Below are 22,145 nucleotides of genomic sequence, written 5' to 3' on the forward strand. Positions count from 1 at the left end.
TGGCGAGGGGACCCAAGTTTGGTTTGGTAACAATTTATGTCAGTATTTTTATAGAATCAGAGTTGCAAAGTACTTCACATAATGTTGTTCCATGCTCTCCTTCCTAGTGTGCATATCACCTTCTGTTTTATAAATAGATGCATCAACTAGCAACTTTTCTCCTTTAAATAAAACAAAATTCAGTAAAAATAATTGTAGCTTTGTGATAAATTCAAGCAGTGAAAGGTTTTACATTAGTCTCAGGACCCTTCCCTAGTGGGCAGAGTCCATCCTGGTTAACATTTTCTTAGATGTACGTCCATAAATTTTCTGTGCATATTGTGTGTGGGTGTGTGTGTGTATATGTATGTATTTGTTCTAAAATTATATGTGATTATATTAAATATGTTGTACTGTAGTCTGTTAGGATGATGCTTCAATGAAGATGTTTGAACATAGATCTTTGAGTAATTCTTCATGTTTATCAGTGGCATACATTGATTGGGTTAATGGGTACAGTTTAAATTTTAAAGTCTAAGTGTTTTTTTTTTAAAGTATAATTGACCTACAACACTATGCTAGTTCCAGATGCACAGCATAGTGATTCAGTGTTTCTGCACATTACAAAATGATCACCATTTTTATGAGTTTATGAATACTTTTACGTCCTTTTGTGTTTTCACTATGTTTGGTAATTCAGGTCACAATTTTCCACACTACAGCAAGTCATTAATTGGGTACAGCCTTCTTTATTGAAGGTTCCTGATCTTGTTTTAGTGATTTGTTTTGAATTACTTAATCTCTCACGGAGAGTGGGAATTACAAGCTGAATCCTCTTCCTTTTAAGCTCTAGTTGAGGGTTATACTCACTAATTAGCCTCCCTCAATTCTTTTCACCCCTCCACTAGTGAAGCCCCATCATTCTGATGCTTATCACCTGCCTTGATTAAAATCTTTAGAAGCAGTGTTTGAATACAAATATTTGGATTTGGGTGTGACGGGTTTAGAATTTCACAAAAAATGAATTTGAACTCCATTTTCACGCTTTAAATAAGGCTTAAAGTCCACTTAAACAAGCCTTGGTTTGGTAAAAATGAATAGAATCTTAATTAATATGAATGGACTTATTTATCCTCCTTGTTCTATCTACCCTTTTTTAAAAAATATTAATTTTATTAAGTCTTCACCCTTGAGTTTGTCTTTTATTATTACTTTTTTAATATTTATTTGTTTGGCCACGCTGGGTCTTAGTTGCGGCATGCGGGATCTAGTTCCCTGACCAGGGATTGAACCTGGGCCCCTTGCATTGGGAGCATGGAGTCTTAACCACTGGACCACCAGGGAAGTCCCTATCTACCCTTTTCATATAGCTATGTTATTTAAACTTTTCTTTGTCCTTGAGTCTGGGTGATATTTTGGTCGGTTTTGTTTTTAGTGATTGTTTACTCTCTCTATTCCCATTAATGTGGGGCAGGATTTTTTTTACTAGCATAGCTCTATATCCTTCATAGCTTTGTGTTGTGCTTTGTGTTCATCTTAATGTTTCTTATCTAACAGTAAAGGCCTGTAAAAATATGCCACATCCTGTTGGAGAGAATAGGAAGATACTTTTCCTAAGTAAGTGTTTTCTCATAGGGGTGTTTCTCTTTTTCTCTCCCCTGCCTTTCATCCTTGTTACACCCAGACCCTTTGTCTATTGGAAGAGCCATGGAGGAAACAAGTAATTCTTTATCCCTGTGGCCATCTCCAGGGCCATGGGTTCCATTTATTGCTGGCTGGTCATGATGGTCTGGAGCCAGCTTGGATTGCTGGCGCACACTTGGAGTTTGTACTTAAACTACTTTTTTTTTTTCTTTTTTTAATTTTTATTTATTTATTTATTTTTGGCTGGGTTGGATCTTTGTTGCTGCCCGCGGGCTTTCTCTAGTTGTGGTGAGCGGGGGCTACTCTTTGTTGCGGTGTGCGGGCTTCTCATTGCAGTGGCTTCTCTCGTTGCGGAGCATGGGCTCTAGGCGTGCGGGCTTCAGTAGTTGTGGCTCGTGGGCTCAGTAGTTGTGGCTCGCAGGCTCTAGAGTGCAGGCTCAGTAGTTGTGGCGCACATGCTGAGTTGCCCCGTGGCATGTGGGATCTTCCCGGACCAGGGCTTGAACCCGTGTCCCCTGCATTGGCAGGCGGATTCTTAACCACTGCGCCACCAGGGAAGCCCTAAACTACTTTAAAATGCAGAGTTGGGAATTCCCTGGTGGTCCAGTGGTCAGGACTTGGCAATTTCACTGCTGTGGCCCGGGTTCAATCCCTGGTCGGTGACTAAGATCCTGCAAGCTGTGGGGCTTGGCCTAAATAAATAAATAAAGTGCAGAGCTAACTTTTTTTTTTAAAGCAAGTCTGCATGTGTATGTATTCGTATGATCACTACCATCCTTTTTTCACTTAGTATTAAATTATGGCTGAACAGTTTCTTATATTGTTAAATGTTATTTGAAAGCATCATTTAAAAAAAAAATTTATTTTATTGAAGTATAGTTGATTTACAATGTTGTGTTAATTTCTACTGTACAGCAAAGTGATTCAGTTATACATGTATATTGTTCTTCATATTCTTTTCCATTATGGTTTATCACAGGATATTGAATATAGTTCCCTGTGCTATACAGTAGGACCTTGTTGTTTATCCATTCTATATTTAATAGTTTGCATCTGCTAATCCCAAATTCCCCATCCATCTCTCCCCCACCCCCTCCCCTTGGTAACCCCAAGTCTGTTTCCTATGTCTGTGAGTCTGGTTTTTTTTTTCATAGATAATTTCATTGTGTCATATTTTAGATTCCACATATAAGTGAAATCATATAGTATTTGTATTTCCCTTTCTGACTTACTTCACTCAGTATGACAATCTCTAGGTCCATCCATGTTGCTGCAAATGACATTATTTCATTCTTTTTTATGGCTGAGTAGTATTCCATTGTTTATAGGTACCACGTCTTCTTTATCCATTCATCTGTCGATGGACATTTAGGTTGTTTCCATGTCTTGGCTATTGTGAATAGTGCTGCTATGAACATAGGGGTGCATGTATCTTTTCGAGTTAGCGTTTTCCCCAGATATATGCATGGGAGTGGGATTGCTGGATCATATGGTAACTCTATTTTTAGTCTTTTGAGGAACCTCCATACTGTTCTCCATAGTGGCTGCACCACTTTACATTCCCACCAGCAGTGTAGGAGGGTTCCCTTTTCTCCACACCCTGTCCAGCATTTATTATTATTATTATTATTTTAAATATTTATTTATTTAGTTTATTTATTTGGCTGCTCCGGGTCTTAGTTGCGGCATGCGGGATCTTTTAGTTGCGGCAGGCAGCATCCCTGACAAGGGATCGAACCTGGGCCCCCTGCATTGGGAGCATGGAGTCTTAACCACTGGACCACCAGGGAATTCTCATTTACCAATTTTTAAGTGTATTGTGGAATAAGGCTCTAACTTGAATTTTTTAATGTGAAATCTCCCAGATTAATCAGCTTTATTGAGGTATAATTTGCACACAATAAAATTCACCTATTTTAAGAGTATAGTTTGATGAGTTTTGGCAAATATAGACAGTAGTGTCTCCACAGTCAAGATACAGAACCTTTGGGAATTCCCTGGCCGTCCAGCGGTTAAGGCTGTGTGCTTTCACTGCCGAGGCCCAGGTTCAAATCCTGATCAGGGAACTGAGATCTAGCAAGCTGCATCACGTGGCCAAAAAAAAAAAACCCCAGAAAAACAAAAACAAGATACAGAACCTTTCTGTCACCCCCAGAAGTTGTCTTGTGCTCCTTTGCAGTCAGTCCCCTCTCCCTACTCCTGACTCCAGAGATCACTATTCCACTCTCAACTGGAGCTGTGCTTTCACTGCTCCTCACACCGAAGAACGTGTCCCTGTATCACTGGCAGTGGGCTTCCCAGATTCTGCTCTTGTCATGGACCTTGTGAGCTGAGCCAGTTACTTTGGAAAGGATCTGGTACCATGGTCACTGCTCTTCTAAGTACATGTGTGTGACTTTATCTGTGTCTCCTGGGCAGTGTTCTGCTCAGGGAAGACAGCAGTGGCAGCGTGCTTGGGAAATGCTTCTGGGGTCAGACTCCCTGTGTTTAAAGCCTGCTGCTTATGGATGTAACCTTGGGCAGGGTACCTAACCTCTCAGTGCCTTAGTTCCGCATTTGTAAGATGGGTTAATGGGATGCCTACTGCATGGGACTTTTGAGATGATTAAGTGAAAAATGGTGCCTGGCACCTAGTGTTCAGATCTTGGTGTTTAATAAATATCTTTTTCCGGTAGAAGGAGCCAGGGCTCCTTGGTGAAGTGGTTTATCCTAGGACTGAAGCAGGAAATGCATAAGATTTTGTAGTGCCAGAAAGTAAGAAAGTACTGAAAAAGAAACAAACCCCTTATTGACGGGAGCATGTCAAAGGGACAAAGGAGCCAACTGAAAGAGCTCCCTAAGGCCAAAGCTGGAACAATTTGAAGCAACAAGATAAAGTAGTATTAGATTATCCCGAAGTATAAAATAAATATCCATGGATCCATACTAATATTAATGAAAACATATTCTAAAAGACAGTTTGGGGACTTCCCTAGTGGTGCAGTGGTTAAGAATCCGCCTGCCAGTGCAGGGGACACGGGTTCGAGCCCTGGTCCGGGAAGATCCCACATGCCGCGGAGCAACTAAGCCCGTGCGCCACAACTACTGAGCCTGCGCTCTAGAGCCCGCGAACCACAAGTACTGAAGCCCGTGCACCTAGAGCCTGTGCTCCGCAGCAAGAGAAGCCACCGCAATGAGAAGCCCGTGCACTGCAACAAAGAGTAGCCCCCGCTCGCCGCAACTAGAGAAAGCCCGCGCGCAGCAACAAAGATCCAATGCAGCCAAAAATAAATAAATAGATTTATAAAAGACAGTTTGATTGCAGGGCTATGAAGTTAATTTAAATAGCACCCTTCCAGTCATTTTATTCTTCTTACCCTTCCAATCTCACTGTTGCATTTATGCGGATGGTCTGACCTGGGAAAGGAGGTAACCTAAGGGACAAGAGTTCTCTCTCACTGTGATTGGAAATACCCAGTATTTAAAGACAGATGAATAAAAAAGTGTTGGTTGCCAATTAGTCAATAGTAATAATTTTGTGATTCAGTTGTCAGCAAAGTTCCCCCTGCAGTGTATGTCCGGGGTATTATAGGAATATTAGATTATGGGGCATGTGACCTGACATTTCCTCTTTGATTCATTTGTTGAGTATGTACAGGGCACGAAAGAGAATAGATAGTAGACTTTGCCTTTAAGAGGCTTATGGCCCTATGGAGAGAAGGTGCAAAGTGGACCACGGGCAGGTCTGTGGCAGAGGACAGGGTACGTACAGAAGGTGGAAAAACATCTGCTCTAACGCCTACCTACCGGGTTGGTCCTGGGGGATTAGAATCTACAGCGTCATGTACTCAATTTTGGACACCATGTACTCATTCATTTGGCCTTTAATATTATCTAAACACGAGCGTGGCTCTCTCCCCCTGCCTCTCTTTTTAAGTAAAGGACCTAAAACTGGGGGCACAGGAACACACACTAAGTCCTCAATGTGAGAGATTGTGGAGATTGTGTCTTACTGATCTTTGTCTTCAGTGCATGGCACAGTGGATAGCTGATGCTAATAAATCTTTATTGACACCCACAATGATGTAGTCATACCACCAGGGATGTTTAATTCATTTAGGCTGAAGTACAGCATAAATTGCTTTGGGGGGGCGGGTCCCAAGACGACCCCTTGGTTCCATGATTTGCTCGGAGGACTCACAGGACTCAGGATATGCTCGTACTCGTGGCTGCGACGCACTCCAGTGAGAGGGTGCAGAGCGAGATGAGCAGAGAAAGGGACGTGGGGCAAAGTCTGGAGGAAACGAGACGCAAGCTGCCAAGAGTCCTCTCCCAGTGGAGTCACACAGGACGGACGCGCTTAGTTCTTGCAGCAGCAAACTGGGACAACACGTGTGGGATATTTTCTATAAGGGAAGCTCATTAGAGCCCCAGTGCCCAGGATTTCTACTGGGCGCTGATAACACAGGCACCCTCTGCCCAGAACATAGCAAATCCCAGCTCCCAGGAGGAAAGCAGATTCAGCGTCAACCCCATTGCTCGCTCCGACAGTGTGGGCACCGTGAGTCACTCTTATTGTGCAGGGGCTGGTGGAAACCCTCCCCAAGGGCCGACCTTGCAAGCAGACCTTTCTAAGGAGAGCGGTCTTAGGCCTGCCATGTGAACTCTTTTCTGCACAGTAATAGACTGTGTGTCCTTTCAGGGAAATTTCTGGACATTCCAGTCTAGTCCATCCAAGAGAAGGGAAAGGGTTGGTGTTGTTTTAACAAGCAGCAGTTATTCCCTGGCTATTGCTTGACGAGTGAGAGTGGGGTTAGGCAGGTCAGGGTGGGTCTTCTTGAGGGCAGGAGGATGTATCACTCAGTAAAAGGGTCCGGCTGGTTGAATTTTCCCACAGAATTTCAAGTTTGGAGGCTCCTTGAGAAATTGGTCAAAGTTGTTTTATAAAGTTCCAAACTGGACAGATTAGTGGTAAGCCACAGGGCCTGTATTTTGGTCAGTTTGTTTTGAAGAAGCTTTTCGGGAGATTCACCCAAGAATCTTACGTGTCTTGTTTCCAGGACTTACTGCGCAGGTTACCTGTTTTAGAGAGGCTCTGGGATTCAGTTTAAGCTGTGGTTGTCAAGCAAGTTACAGCTTCTGGGTTTTATCAGAAGGGATCTGACACTTCAGTCCTGAAGACTCCACCAGGGCTGAGCCCTGCCTTGCTCTAGCCAACTTCTCTTAGAGGGCGAGAGGGAAGGACTGTAAAACTGGCAGAATAGCTTTGAAATCCTGCCTTGCTGGGAACTAGATCAGTTAATTTTTTATTCAGGGAAGACGTGGTTAAGAGGGATTCTGCTAGCTTAGTTTAAAGGTCTTCAGTTTGGGGGTGCAGAGCAGCCCTGGGGTGTTGACTGGTATTCTTGGGAGACATGTCTGCTTACACACAGCACACCCCTCCTGTGTCCTCCTCGGTGCCCTAGAGACACACTGCCTTTTCAGGGAGAAGCACTGAGGAATTCTGTAGTCAAACGTGTTTCTCTTTATTTAGCCCTGCATTTCCTAGGTTTATTTGCTCATAGAACCCCCTTTTGTGGAATACCCGTTAGTGTTTGGGGGGTACTAGTGTTTTGAGAAACTCAATTCGGAAGATGCTAGTCTAGCGATTCAGCACCCTCAGGTGGCTTTCCCTGCTGCTGATGTGCAGGGAGGCCCCTCCCGGTGTGATGGCCCCCCCTCTTCTCACACAAAGCACAGGCGATCGCGAGGCTTGGCTTCCATCGCAGTGTTTGCTGAGGACTGTGGCTTGTAGTGTACAGATTTCCTTACTTATGAATGGAATGGTCTTAGTACTAAAATCATATTCCATTGCCCCAAGCATTCTTTGTTTGTGCTGTTGTTTTTATGTGTTTCTTTGTCTTGGTGTAATGTAGTTTGTCTCCAACTCTTGTTAGTTGCCAGGACTAAGAAATGTTAGTGCTGGGGCTGGCAGTCCTTCCCAGTGGGTTTTCACTTAGGACAAAGGAGCCATCTGGGAAATAGGATGGAGGCCTGTTGCAGGGAACCAGAAGAGGCTCTCTGGGGCTAACCATGGCAGAGGACATCCAGTCTCCCTGTTTGGGGGGGGGGGGTCTGTTGAAGAATATAAGTGGCCCCTAAACTTTGTTCTCATTCAAGAGGTTGTTTTAGTCTGTTTCAGTTGTGAAGACCAGTAAGTCTGACTACAGCTCACAATATGGAAACGTATTATAATTATAACAATCAATTAAGGGTGAGCTTGAGAACAGGAAAACTCTAGAGCAGGAAGGCCTGGCCCTCCTGGGAACTAGAACCATGGTTAAAGCAGCTCCTTGTTGGGTCTCAGCAGTGGGAATTTGTGGATGTGATTATCCCGACATTAATATGATCTGAATCTGTTTTTCTTTGTGCCTTTCCTTGAATATACTCTTTACTGTATATCTTTTCTGTTCCTCATACTTTCTGCTTATTCCTAACTTTGGCTTGCTTTTTTTCTTCCAATTTTTAAATATTGGAGTATAACATACATCCAGAAAACTGCACGAATTACAAGTACAGGTTGCTGAATTTTGAGAAAGTGAACATGCTTGTGTAACCTGCTCCAAGATCAAGGAACAGAGTGTTACCCGTGTCCTGGAAGTCCCCAGGGTAACCGCTGCTCTGACTCAGGCATCACAGATTTGTTTGTTTTAACAGCTTTATTGAGATACAATTTACATACTATATAGTTCACCCAGTTAAAGTATACAATTCAGTGATTTTAGGTATTTTTAGTGAGTGGTGCAACCATCATCATCATCTGTTAAAACACTTTCATCATCCCCAAAAGAAATTAGCATTGATTCCCCGTTTCCCCCAGACCCCACCCACCCTAGGCAACCACTAATCTACTTTCGTGTCCATGGATTTGCCTATTCTGGACATTTCATGTAAATGGCCTTTTGTGCTTGGCTTCTTTTACTTAGCGTAACGTTTTCAGGGTTCATCCACGTTGCAGCACGTGTCTGTGGCTGAATAACAGTCCATTGTATGGATAGACTATATTTTGTTTATCCATTCATTAGCTGATGGACATTTGTGTTGTTTCCACCTTTGGCTATTATGAGTAATGCTTCCATGAACATATGTGTACAGGTTATTGTTTGGACATATGTTTTCATTTTTCTTGAGTATATACCTAGGAGTGGAATTCTGAGTCATGTGGGACTCCATTTAATATCTTGAGCTGCTAAACTGTTTTCCACAGTGGCTGCACCATTTTGCATTTCCACCAGCAATGTATGAGAGTTCTCACTTATCCACATCCTCAGCAATACTTGTTGTTATCTATCTTTTTGAGTCTAGCCATTCTAGTGGGTGTGAAGTGGTGTCTTATGTTTTTGTTATTTTTAATTTTCTTGTCAATTATTTATATTTCATAAATTGCCACTTTCTTTACGATGATATTATATAAAAATAAATATACTTACCTTTTAATCTCAAATGCCATTTTCCTTAAAGGAATCATAAAGAAAATGTCTCTCACCCCTTAAAAATTGTTTTTAATTACTTTAAAAAATTAATACATATACAAAGTGTAACACAAAAAGAAGCACAGATGGATATATAGTGAAAAGTGAGTCTCTCTTCCGTTCCTGCCCTCCCACCCATCTAAACCGTCCCCCGCAAAGTAACCACTGTGGCACTTTCTTGTGTTCCTTCTGTGTATAGGTTAGCATAAATGTGTGAGTGTTGTGTGTATTCGTTTTTTGTTTTTGTTTTTTTAATTTTTTTATATATTTATTTTTGGCTGTGTTGGGTCTTCGTTTCTGTGTGAGGGCTTTCTCTAGTTGCGGCAAGCGGGGGCCACTCTTCATCGCGGTGCGCGGGCCTCTCACTATCGCAGCCTCTCTTGTTGCAGAGCACAGGCTCCAGATGCGCAGGCTCAGTAGTTGTGGCTCACGGGCCCAGCTGCTCCGTGGCATGCGGGATCTTCCCAGACCAGGGCTCGAATCCGTGTCGCCTGCATTGGCAGGCGGATTCTCAACCACTGCGCCACCAGGGAAGCCCTGTGTTCGTTTTTTATTGCTGCTATAGCAAATTGTCACAAACTCAGTGGCTTAAAACCACACAACGTAAACGAATCTCCCTGGACTAAGGTCAAGTTGCTGGCAGGGTGGCATCCCTCCTGGAGGCTCCGGGGGAGAATCTGTCTCCCGGTCTTGTCCAGCTTCCAGAGGCCACCTGTGCTCCTTGACTTGTAGCCTCTCCTCCGTCTGCAAAGCGTCACATCTTCCCGTCTGTCCTCCGTCTGCAAAGCGTCACATCTTCCCGTCTGTCTCTGATTCTGTTTCCTCTGCCTCCTTCTGCCACTGGTGAGCTCCCTGTGGCTGACGCACTGCGCCCACCCAGTAAATCCGAGATCACGCCCTTGTTTTAAGGCCGGCTCGTTAGCAGTCGTAGCCGTTAAGTCCCTCCTGCTGTGCAGCCTGACATTCGAAGGCTCCAGGGATTAGAGCATGGACATTGTTGGGGGCCGTTATCCTGCCTGACACAGTGTGGAAACTTTTTTGAAAGCAATGTTAACACGGTTTACACACCATTCTTTCGTTTGTCTTTTTCATTTTTTTTTTAAATTATGTCTTTATTTATTTAAATATTTATTTATTTATTTATGGCTGTGTTGGGTCTTCATTGCTGCACGCAGGCTTTAGCTGCGGCGAGCAGAGGCTACTCTTTGTTGCGGTGCGCGGGTTTCTCATTGCTGTGGCTTCTCTTGTTGCGAAGCACGGGTTCTAGGCGCGCGGGCTTCAGGAGTCGTGGCTCGTGGGCTCTAGAGCGCAGGCTCAGTAGCTGTGGCGCACGGGCTTAGTTGCCCCGCGGCATGTGGGATCTTCGCGGACCAGGGCTCAAACCTGTGTCCCCTGCACTGGCAGGCGGATTCTTAACCACTGTGCCACAAGGAAGGCCTCTGTCTTTTTCATTTAATACTGTATCTTGAAAGGATATTCCCTGTCAGAAGCTAAAGAGCTGCCTTACCCCTCTTTATCTGCCGTATAATAGTCCTTTGTATGGCTTTTTCATAATTTATTTAACCATTTTTCGGGTGTTTCTTGAGGTGCTAGACTTTTCAATTTTACGTAGTCAAATAAACCAGCCTCTTCTGAGTGACTTCTTACCTTGTTATGCTTAGAAAGTCTTTTTCCTTTAGTGAAAAAAATGAATGTTTTCCTTAGATTAAAAAAGATATCAGTTACATTCTATGTTAAATTTCTGGGGCTGCTGCAACAATTTGTCACAAATTTGGTAGCTTAATACAACAGAAATTTCTTCTCTCCAGTTCTGGAGGCAGAAGCCTGAAATCAAGGTGTGGGCAGGGCCGCGCTCCCTCCGAGGCCGCCAGGGCAGGACCCCTCCTCCTCCTCCCGCCTCTGGTGGCTCCGGGCGTCCCTTGGCTTGTGGCCGCGTCCCTCCAGTCTCTGCCCCTGTGTTCACACGGGCTCCTCTTCTACGTCTGTTATGTGTGTGTCTCTCTTTTCTTGTTGTCGTAAAAATCACATAACATGAGATCTACCCTCTTAATAAATTTTTAAGTGTATAGTATTGTTAACTGTGTGCACATTGTGTACTACAAATCTCTAGAACTTTATCTTGCATGACTGAAACTCAGTACCCATTCAGCAACACCTCCCCATTTCCCCCTCCCACCAGCCCCTGGAACCACCATTCTACTTTCTCTGTGTGTCTCTTATAAGGACACTTGTCACCGGACTTAGGGCCCACCCAGATAGTCCAGGACGTTCTCATTTCAAGCTCCTTAACTTAATCACACCTGCAAAGACCGTATTTCCAAATAAGGTCACATTCACAGGTTCCAGGGCTTAGGACGAGGACATGTCTTTTTGGGGACCACCATTCAACTCACTTCACACTCAGTGCTTTTATCTTCCTCTCTAGAAATCATCTTTGGAAAATAAATTTTTGTGAAAAGCTTTAAGAATTATTTTCTTCAACCCTTCTCTTCAGGAGCTGTTGAGCATCTACCATATGCACAGCAGTTACAGGTTCTCCTTTCTTCCTGTGACAGTTACTACAGTCTGGTAGTGGTATACGGTATTTTGAATGGTAATAACATGGTTAGATGCTGTTTTGGGGGAAAAGTAGTTTTTCCAATTTCTACAAATATGTGATTACAAATAGGATTTTCTTATTTTGCATGGCCTGAAGCTAGTATATATGAAAATGTACACTGAAATTGTTATTTTTTAGTAAGATTAAAAAGCGGCATTAGGGACTTCCCTGGTGGCTCAGTGGTTAAGAATCCGCCTGCCAATGCAGGGGACACAGGTTTGAGCCCTGGTCCGGGAAGATCCCACATGCCGCCGAGCAACTAAGCCCGTGCGCCACAACTACTGAGCCTGCGCTCTAGAGCCCGTGAGCCACAACTACTGAGCCCTCGTGCCACAACTACTGAAGCCTGCGCACCTAGAACCTGTCCTCCGCAACAAGAGAAGCCACCTCAATGAGAAGCCCGTGCACTGCAACAAAGAGTAGCCCCTGCTCGCCGCAACTAGAGAAAAGCCCGCGCGCAGCAACGAAGACCCAACACAGCCAAAAAAGAAAAAAGAAAAAAAGCATCATTAAAATCATATTACCGATATATGAATTTTTATAAGTAGGAGTAATACCATACCAAGTACTCTGTATCAGCAAAACTGGTTAATGTATGTATTAAACTGTAATGAACCATTGGGAAAACAATTTGCCTCAGGCCCTGAGCTTCCCTGCATGTTCTTGCTGAGTGTGCCAGATGGCAAGGCTTATCCATCTTGTTTACTGCTTGTTGAAAAGTGCTGGGCCGTTGGCCCTAGATTCCTCTCCTGTAAAGCAATCCACTGCGTGTGCAGGTGTCACCTGGGCCCATCCTGTCACCCCCGTGGGACTTCGGGGCAAGGGGAACCAATGCTAATATGCTGATGCTCATATGCCTTGCTGTACCATGAGAAATGAAGTCCTTTGTCTCTGATCCAAGAGGCTGTGTCTTCTGCCAGCATCCATGAAACAGTGGCAGGCTAAGATAGTAACTTACAAGTGGGATAAAATCTCAGACAAATATAAACATGTGAAATCTTACAAATACAAAGTCTGAAAAGTCTATTCTATTTGTTTTATAAATTATGATATTTATTTATATATTAGTATGTTAGGATAATGCTTACTAGGTGCTGTAATGGTTAAACCCCCAATTCTCATGGCCTTTATACCAGAAGGTATTTTTCTTGTTCGTGTAAATGTCCTACGTGGGTATTCCTGGTTGAGAGTCTTTCCGGGTGGCTTTTCCACCATCTTTATGTCATGGCTCCCAAGGTCTCCTGGAGGTCATTTCTATTCTGGCTAGTCACAAGGGGGCATGGGCAGGGAGGATCCTGGAGGAGGTTTTGCCCTTTTGTTTTAACTTTTCATCATGGCAATTTTTAAGCATGCCAGAAGTAGAGAAATTAGTAGAGTGAATGCTCTTGTGTATCTGTGACCTAGTTTCAACAATGATCAACATTTTGTCATTTTTACCCCCATCACTTTTTTTTCCTGGAGTCTTTTTTTATTGTTGTTTTTTAAATAAAATAGTACTTTTCTTATGGGATATACCTGACTTAGATAGTGAGATACCTGCAACCTTATCCCTCAGAGCAGCCACAAACTGTGGTGTGTGTGTGTGTGTGTGTGTGTGTGTGTGTGTATTGTCTTTAGGGACATTATTTTTAAGGATCTGTGTATCTGTGTCATTCTTTCAAATATATTCAATACATCCCATTGTATAGATAAACCGCATTTAATTTATACCGTTTTCTGTTTGGGGGCGTTAGTTTTCCCCTATTAAGTAATGTTATGCTGACATTCTCACCTCACATGTACTTGAGCAAGTATGCTTTGCAGGATAAGTTGTAGAATTGGAATTGCTGGGTCAAAGGATATACACATCTAAAATATTTAATAGATATTGTCAAATTGCCCTCCAACATGACTTACCAGTTTATACTTCCGGCAGAAGTGAATGGGAATGTATAGGCTTTTAAAGCAAATCTAAACATAGTATCATTTCATCCGGAAACAGTTTAGTACTTCTTGCTAACAGATAAGGACTTTTAAAATCTTTAAACATATCATTTCTAAAAAACATTATTCTAAAAACAGTTGTGCCTTTTTTCTGTTGGTTTGTTCAAATCAGAATTCACACAAGGTGTTACAATTGTGCTCTGTCTAAAAGAGGTGTTGAAGGGGAGGGCCTCCTTTGGAGCGGGGACAGTTTTAAAAGCCTGCTCTGTGTTGATGTCGGTTTGGGACCCAAAGGTGATGGGCTCCTTTTGGTCCAAGTTTGTTTAATAGGTTTCTGATCTGTTTGCTTCTGGTCAGTTCCACACTCAAGGTTCTTTTCTAAGCATTCTTCTCAAGCCTGTCGTATTTCTTTGGGGCCTTGCTGTTTTGCTTCTGTCTCAATTTGCAGGAGCCTCCCTCCTCTCTGAGGTAAGCGCCTGGGTTGGGTGGGGAGTGGCTGCCTTCCCGTGACCTTGGTGCAAGGCTGACTAGCTTGTTTGTCTGTCAAGTCTCACAGCTGCTTTCTGTCAAGATTTTTTTGGTTTTATCCTCCTATTATTTGTGCTGTGGAAGCTTTTCCAACCCAAAGAGACTTTTGCTTTCTGGGCTTCTCTCATTGCTTCCATTTCTGCTTGGAAAGTAGCTGTTCTCTCCTGAGCTCACTTTTGTCCTGAGATCGCTTGCCCAGGCAGTCAGTAGTGTTCAACACACTGTCATTCTGACGCTTCCCGCCACTTTCCCTGGGCCGACAGGCTCAGTGGATGCTTGGTCTGCGAGCGTCTCGTAGGCGAGCTGAGCCTTTCCTCGCTGGTCAGGATTCAGGTCATGTGGTTCCCCGCTGCACGAGGGGCAGCAGAGACTGCGTGTTGCCAACATACAACCCAGTTTCTCTTGAAATGAGGGCAACACTGAACCTTAGAAAACATAGGCGAAGTATCCTCAATATATTGCCGTTGGATTGTTTTACAGATAAAGACGTCTGCTATCTGGAACTGAGTACAAAACAGATGCATAAGTAAACTTTTATTTTTATAATTGTTTTCATTTATAGACTACAAAGCAATTGGCAAAATAGGAGAGGGAACGTTTTCTGAAGTCATGAAGATGCAGAACCTGAGAGATGGAAACTATTATGCATGTAAACAAATGAAACAGCACTTTGAAAGGTAGGCAACGTGAGACCTATTTGAGACTAAATACAGACACAGGTTTTTGTTTTCATTTTTTTTTGAATTTTTGAATTTTATTTTATTTATTTTTTTATACAGCACGTTCTTATTAGTTATCCATTTTATACATATTAGTGTATACGTGTCAATCCCAATCTCCCAGTTCATCCCACCACCACCACCACCCCCCGCCACTTTCCCCCCTTGGTGTCCATACGTTTGTTCTCTACATCTGCAGACACAGGTTTAAATCGATGAGAGCAACTTAATGGGAAAATTGTATTCATGTGATAACATGTCATAACAGAGTTCTTTGGGCAGTGAGGATTATAGGCTAATTTTATATTATCGTACTGGAGTTTATTCATGTCCAAGTTTACTACAATATCAATGATTGATGGTCACAAAGAATTTAAGTGGTAGAAGTATGCCTCACTTTAAACAGTCTATATGTTCCTAAGAGTTGTGTGTATGTTGGATTTTTATAATTGAAACCTTAGATTTAAGATATTGGAGGTCCAGGGACTTCCCTGGTAGCCCAGTGGTTAGGACTCTGCGCTTCCAATGCAGGGGGCGTGGGTTCGATCCCTGGTCGGGGAACTAGGATCCCACATGCCATGCGGTCAAAAAAAAAAAAAAGAAAAAAGTTAAAAAAAAAAAGATATTAGAGGTCCTTGTGATTTAATTAGTTGTAAATCAGTTACTATTGAATATACTGAAAAATGAGTTTCAGATAGGATTAGAGAAATATATTCCCTGGGAGTGATCAGTTGCAGTTTGTGGAGAGGGAACTCTGTCGGGTTCAGGGGTAGATGTACTTGCAGACAACAGGACTTGCCAGGTGTTATTTTATTTTATTTTTTTTTAAATTTTTTTCTGCCTTTATTTTTAAAATTTTTTTTTATTTTTAAATTTATTTATGGCTGTGTTGGGTCTTCATTTCTGTGCGAGGGCTTTCTCTAGTTGTGGCAAGTGGCGGCCACTCTTCATCGTGGTGCGCGGGCCTCTCACTGTCGCGGCCTCTCCTGTTGCGGAGCACAGGCTCCAGACGCGCAGGCTCAGTAGTTGTGGCTCACGGGCCCAGTTGCTCCACGGCATGTGGGATCTTCCCAGACCAGGGCTCGAACCCGTGTCTCCTGCATTAGCAGGCAGATTCTCAACCACTGCGCCACCAGGGAAGCCCCGCCAGGTCTTATTTTAGTGAAGAGATAAATACAAAAGTGGACCGGACAAACAGCCTGCAGACTTTAGGCGCTCCTGGGGTTGTTGCTGTGTCAGAACGATGCACAGTCGAGTTCGCTCTGTTGAGCCAGCCGTCAAGGAGAGGTCATACTGGGTCACCGATGTGCCTTCAGGAAGGTAGAGGGATCTGTAACATTTTAGAAATATTCCCATGAAAGAAGATTAGAATGCTTTGAGGGCAATCCCCTGGGGAGGCGGAAACAGTTTATCTGGAAAAGTACCTTCGGGTAACCTGAGTCCCTGGGGAGAATGTGGAGTTACCTGAGGGCCGTGGTTTCCTAGCAGTGAAGCGTGTCCTGGACCCATCAGGCCCCCGATGCTGGAAGTGCCTCGTCCCCCCGAGCCTTGGCTTCCTGTCGTGAGGCGCTGGAGGACTGACCAAGGCAGCGAGGAGACAGGAGCTGGCGACGCGGGGCGCATGATAGACACTCACTAGATGGTGGCCTGCATTATAGGACGTGTGATTGTCACATTTCAGGAACAATTCATTGTCTTAATTTTAAAAGTGGTTGATTAGAACACATATTTTTCTTTTAAAATCCCATAATAAGTAAAGATATTTTAAAATAAAATACCACTGATGGAGGGGGGGAGTTATTGTCAGCCATTGTCACATATTTCCTTTACTTAAAAGGAAATGCACTTTGAGCTGGTGGTGTTTTGTGGCCCTTTGATGTCCAGAATCAGTGACAGAGTCTCCAACTTAGTTCTGATAGGTGTCTCCTAGCCTGTGTAATCTAAACCCACAGGGAGTTGGATTTTGGGTTTTCTCTTGTGAGTTCTCATTTGCTCTTGATACATATGTCCAAAACTATAGGCGATTATAATCCAGTGCTATCATTATTTATTTGATAATTGTTCCAGCTAAAATTGAGCCCGCTCTGGCCATGGGGAGCACTTTCAAGTTGGCTCCTATGTTCCTTTGAAATCACCCATCATTTTCTTTTTTTTTTTTTTTTTAATTTATTTATGGCTGTGTTGGGTCTTCGTTTCTGTGCGAGGACTTTCTCTAGTTGCGGCAAGTGGGGGCCACTCTTCATCGCGGTGCGCGAGCCTCTCATTATCGCGGCCTCCCTTGTTGCGGAGCACAGGCTGCAGATGCGCAGGCTCAGCAATCGTGGCTCACGGGCCTAGTTGCTCCGCGGCATGTGGGATCTTCCCAGACCAGGGCTTGAACCCGTGTCCCCTGCATTGGCAGGCAGACTCTCAACCACTGCGCCAACAGGGAAGCCCTTCTTTTTTTTTTTTTAACACTTCTTTACTTTTTGGTACTACAAGATTCTCTAAGCTCATCTTGTATTTTCCCTGCCCCTAGAATCTTCCATTTCTCAAAGGAGTTTTGGTCCCTTTTATTGGAGAAAGGTATTTAGAAAATAAGACCTTGGCATCAGGTGTGCTCATTGCTCCTGGGATGTCAGCACGTCTGGGTCCTCTGAACAGACGGAGCTAGTGTGTATGTATACTAACCCATGTGTGCACGTCTCTCTCTCCCTCTTCATTCAAATAACCATGTGTGCGTACTGATGTAAATAAATGGCTGAATGAATAAACAAATTAGGATGAGGGGAAAATTCTTCCTTATAGAAGAATTCTAATTCATAAATACAGAGGAATGAAGGAATGGAAAATCATCATTAGAATACATAGTAATAATTTCTGCAGGCAAGATAAACTGATGAATGCTAAAATTAGTAAGGTGAAACTTTAAAGAGAACAGAATTTCTGGGACTTCCCTGGTGGTCCGGTGGCTAAGACTCCGAGCTTCCACTGCAGGGGCCACGGGTTCGATCCCTGGTTGGGGAGCTGAGATCCTGCATGCCCTGTGGTATGGCCAAAAAGAGTTTAAATAAATAAATAAATAAATGGAACAGAATTTCTGCACAGCCTCAAGTGATCGCCTCCCAAATATTTATTAATTACTGTGGTGGTTTTAACTTATATCCACAAATTGTTTGATATTCCTTCCTCCAGGAGGTGGGGCTTATTTTCCTTCCGTTTGACTGTGGGCTGGACTTGCTGACTTGCTGATAAAGAATAGAAAATAGAAAGGGAAAGATAGTAACTTTACAATGAGAAACCTGGTAGATACCAGCTTAACTAAATGATTAAGATTAACATCATCAGTAATAAGACATATTGATATCATGTACCTTCTGATAAAGTGTCATGGGAAGAGCATGTCACCTCCATGGTATTCTTTCCCAAAGATCTATAATCTCAGTTGAATTATGAGAATACATCAGAAGAGACCAAATTGAGGGGCATTCTACAAAATACATGCCCAGTACTCCTCAAAACTGTGAAGATAAGGAAAAACAAAGACAGACTGTGGAGCTGTCACAGAGTGGAGGTGACTGAGGGGACATGACGTCTTAATTGCAGTGTGGTCTCCTGGATCCTGGAAGAGAAAAAGACATTAGTGGAAGAACCGGCAAATCCAAATAAAGTGTCTAGTGTAGTTAATAGATTTGTACCAATGTTAATTTTTAGTTTTGATAAATGTTATGTAAGATGTTAACATTAGGGGAAGCCAGGTGAAGGGGACTTTCTTTACTATCGTTGCAACTCTTCTGTTAGTCTAAAATAATTTCAGAATTAAAAGTAAAAAACAAATCAAAACAGGACTTCCCTGGTGGCACAGTGGTTAAGAATCCGCCTGCTAATTCAGGGGACACGGGTACGAGCCCTGGTCTGGGAAGATCCCACATGCCGTGGAGCAACTAAGCCCGTGCGCCACAACTACTGAGCCTGCGCTCTTGAGCCCGTGAGCCACAACTGCTGAGCCCGCACGCCTGGAGCCCGTGCTCTGCAACAAGAGAAGCCACCATAATGACAAGCCCGCGCACCGCAACGAAGAGTAGCCCCCGCTCGCCACAACTAGAGAAAGCCTGCGCACAGCAACGAAGACCCAACGCAGCCAAAAACAAACAAATAAATAAATAAATAAACTTATATAAAAAAAATCAAAACAAACAGAAGATGACCATAGAGGATCTGGAATGAGTCATATTGCACATAGCTTCTAACATGAAAAGGGTATTGCTATTATTTCTGATTTACAGGAAGAAATGACTTTATAGTTTCTGGAAGAAAGTTCTAGAAGAAAGACAACTGCTTTTGGTGTCATTTCTAGGAATACTATTGCTAATAATTTATTGGATGGTCCAGTGTCACTGATCCTTGATCCACAAGTTTTATGCTGTTCTTTGGTTTTATTTTTGTTTTTCAACTGTGAAAATAATCTCTTTAGCTTATAGAGTTCCGGAATATCTATCATCATTATAAAACAGTTTAATGTTATTCACTTGAAGAATGATTTTAGGTTCCTTTAAAAATCCATTTCTGCCCTGCTTATCGTTGCCTAACGGAACCCTCACAGTCACCTCGCCCAGTTGTGTGGGTGATGTGAGAAACGAGAGTCAGTAACAGAGGAAAAGCACGCTGAGTCACACAGGCAGGAGGCGCTTGGTTTTGGGGCCTCTGACCCCACCTCCTCCCAGAAATTGATGGCTTTTGCAGTAATCTTTGCTCATAGCAAGTCCGGGTAAGGTGTAATACGCCAGTTCATTAGTACTGTGTCAGGAGGGGTGCTTTCGGCTCCCGAGGATCGCTTTCCTCAGTGGCTCAAAGTCTCAGTTTGGAGATAACGAAGTTAGTTACTTGTGTAAGGCCTGCAACATGACCAAGTTGTTTGTTTTTTAAATAAATTTCTTTTTTTCTTTATTTTTTGGCTGCGTTGGGTCTTCATTGCTATGTGCAGGCTTTCTCTAGTTACAGCGAGCGGGGGCTACTCTTCGTTGCGGTGTGCGGGCTTCTCATTGCGGTGGCTTCTCTTGTTGCGGAGCATGGGCTCTAGGCGCATGGGCTTCAGTAGTTGTGGCATGTGGGCTCAGTAGCTGTGGCTTGCGGGCTCTAGAGGCTTAGTAGTTGTGGCACACGGGCTTAGTTGCTCCGTGGCAGGTGGGGTCTTCCTGGACCAGGGACCGAACCTGTGTCCCCTGCATTGGCAGGCGGATTCTTAACCACTGCGCCACCAAGGAAGCCCCTGTGATTTTTATTTAATCTATACCTCCACCCAGTCTCCTTCCCCACTTGGTTATTATTATACAATTCTTTGTTTTTTAATATTTATTTATGTATTTGGCTGCACCGGGTCTTTGTTGCGGCACACGGGATCTTCATTGCAACATGCAGACTCTTAGTTGCTGCATGCATGCGGGATCTAGTTCCCTGACCAGGATCGAACCCAGGCCACTTGCATTGGGAGCGTGGGGTCTTACCCACTGTACCACCAGGGAAGTCCCTAGAAATTCATATTAAATGGAATCTCACAGTCTGTGCTCTTGTGTCCAGCTCCTTTAGCACAGCATAAAGTCCTTGAGGTTCATCCATACTGTCATACCAGTAGTTCATACCTTTTTGCTCCTGAGTAGTATTCTTTCCAATCTATGACTACAAAACAACTTGTTTATCTGGTCTCCTGTTGAGGAACTTTTGGGTTGTTGCTGGTTTTGGACTGCTCTGAATAAAACTGCTATAAAACTTTATACAAGACTTCTTGTGGTTATATGTTTTCATTTTTTTAAAATTAATTAATTAATTTTATTTATTTTTGGTTGCATTGGGTCTTTGTTGCTGCGCATGGGCTTTCTCTAGTTGTGGCAAGCGGGGGCTGCTCTTCATTGTGGTGCACGGGCTTCTCATTGCGGTGGCTTCTCTCGTTGCGGAGCACGGGCTGTAGGCGCGTGGCTTCAGTAGTTGTGGCGCACAGGCTCTAGAGCGCAGGCTCAGTAGTTGTGGCGCACGGACTTAGTTGCTCCACGGCATGTGGGATCTTCCCGGACCAGGGCTCGAACCCGTGTCCCCTGCATTGACAGGTGGATTCCTAACCACTGCGCCACCAGGGAAGCCCGAGTGTTTCTTTCTTAAATGTTTAAAATAATTCACCGGGCCTAGAAGTTTTCTTTGTGGGAAGCTTTCACTCCCATCCCCCTACAGTGTTTGTTACAGTAAGCTGGAAACAAAATGAAGTAGTGGAATGGGTGATAATATGGTACATTGCACCATGGAACAGTCAACAATCAAATAGAACAACACCAAATAATTTGGATTTTTGTAAGATTTTTTAAAGCTTTATTGAGATATAATTTGCATATCATAAAATCCACCCATTGTGAATTTTAGGAAATTTGTGCAGTTGTGCAACTATCACCATAATACCATTTTCGAACACTTCTGTCACCTGTGCAGAGACTTTCAGTAACAAATTCAGCTTCTTTGATAAACATAGGGCTATTTTGATTTTCAATTTTATTTCATGTCAGATTTGGTAATTATGTTTTTCAAGGAATTTGTCCATTTAACCTAAATTGTCCTATTTATTGACATACAGTTCATAATACTCCCTTCTCTTTTCAATATCTATCTGTTGTGATATCCCCTCTTTCATTCCTGATATCAGTTGGTTGTATTGTGTTTTTTGTCTTTTTTTCCTCCATTGGTCTTGCTGGGAGTTTATCAGTTTTACTAATCTTTTCAAAGAACCAACTTTGGGCTTTGTCAATTTTCTCTATTGTTTGTTTTGTATTTCATTGATTTCTGCTCTTAATTATTGCTTTTCTTTTTTTTAAATTAACTTATTTAATTTTGGCTGTGTTGGGTCTTTGTTGCTGCGCGTGGGCTTTCTCTAGTTGCGGCGAGCGGGGACTGCTCTTCATTGTGGTGCCCGGGCTTCTCGTTGTGGTGGCTTCTCTTGTTGCAGAGCACGGGCTCTAGGCGCGTGGGCTTCAGTAGTTGTGGCACACAGGCTTTAGTAGTTGTGGCACGCAGGCTCAGTAGTTGTGGTTCACGAGCTCTAGAGCGCAGGCTCAGTAGTTGTGGCGTATGGGCTTAGTTGCTCCGCAGCATGTGGGATCTTCCTGGACCAGGGCTCCAACCCGTGTCCCCTGCGTTGGCAGGCAAATTCCCAACCACTGCGCTGCCAGGGAAGCCCTATTATTGCTTTTCTTCAACTTACTTTGGATTTAATTTGCTCTTCTTATTCTACCTTCTTAAGGCAAA

At 43.3% G+C, this 22,145-nt stretch overlaps 1 protein-coding gene across 4 annotated transcripts in view; it reads left to right on the forward strand.

Annotated features, from left to right (window-relative positions):
• The window catches only part of MOK (MOK protein kinase), a 69,119-nt gene that overhangs the window by 17,710 nt on the left and 29,264 nt on the right, over positions 1-22,145 (forward strand). For 2 of the 4 annotated variants that reach the window (XM_082451095.1, XM_082451098.1), the window contains one exon: positions 14,726-14,840. The exons of the other annotated variants lie outside the window; for them this stretch is intronic. In XM_082451095.1, the coding sequence (XP_082307221.1) occupies positions 14,726-14,840 (115 nt within the window). Of the gene's footprint in view, positions 1-14,725; positions 14,841-22,145 lie in introns of those variants that run through there. 4 annotated transcript variants of the gene reach the window in all.

This window comes from Balaenoptera physalus (assembly GCF_965194825.1).
Source record: "Balaenoptera physalus genome assembly, chromosome: 2".
NCBI lineage: Eukaryota > Metazoa > Chordata > Mammalia > Artiodactyla > Balaenopteridae > Balaenoptera > Balaenoptera physalus.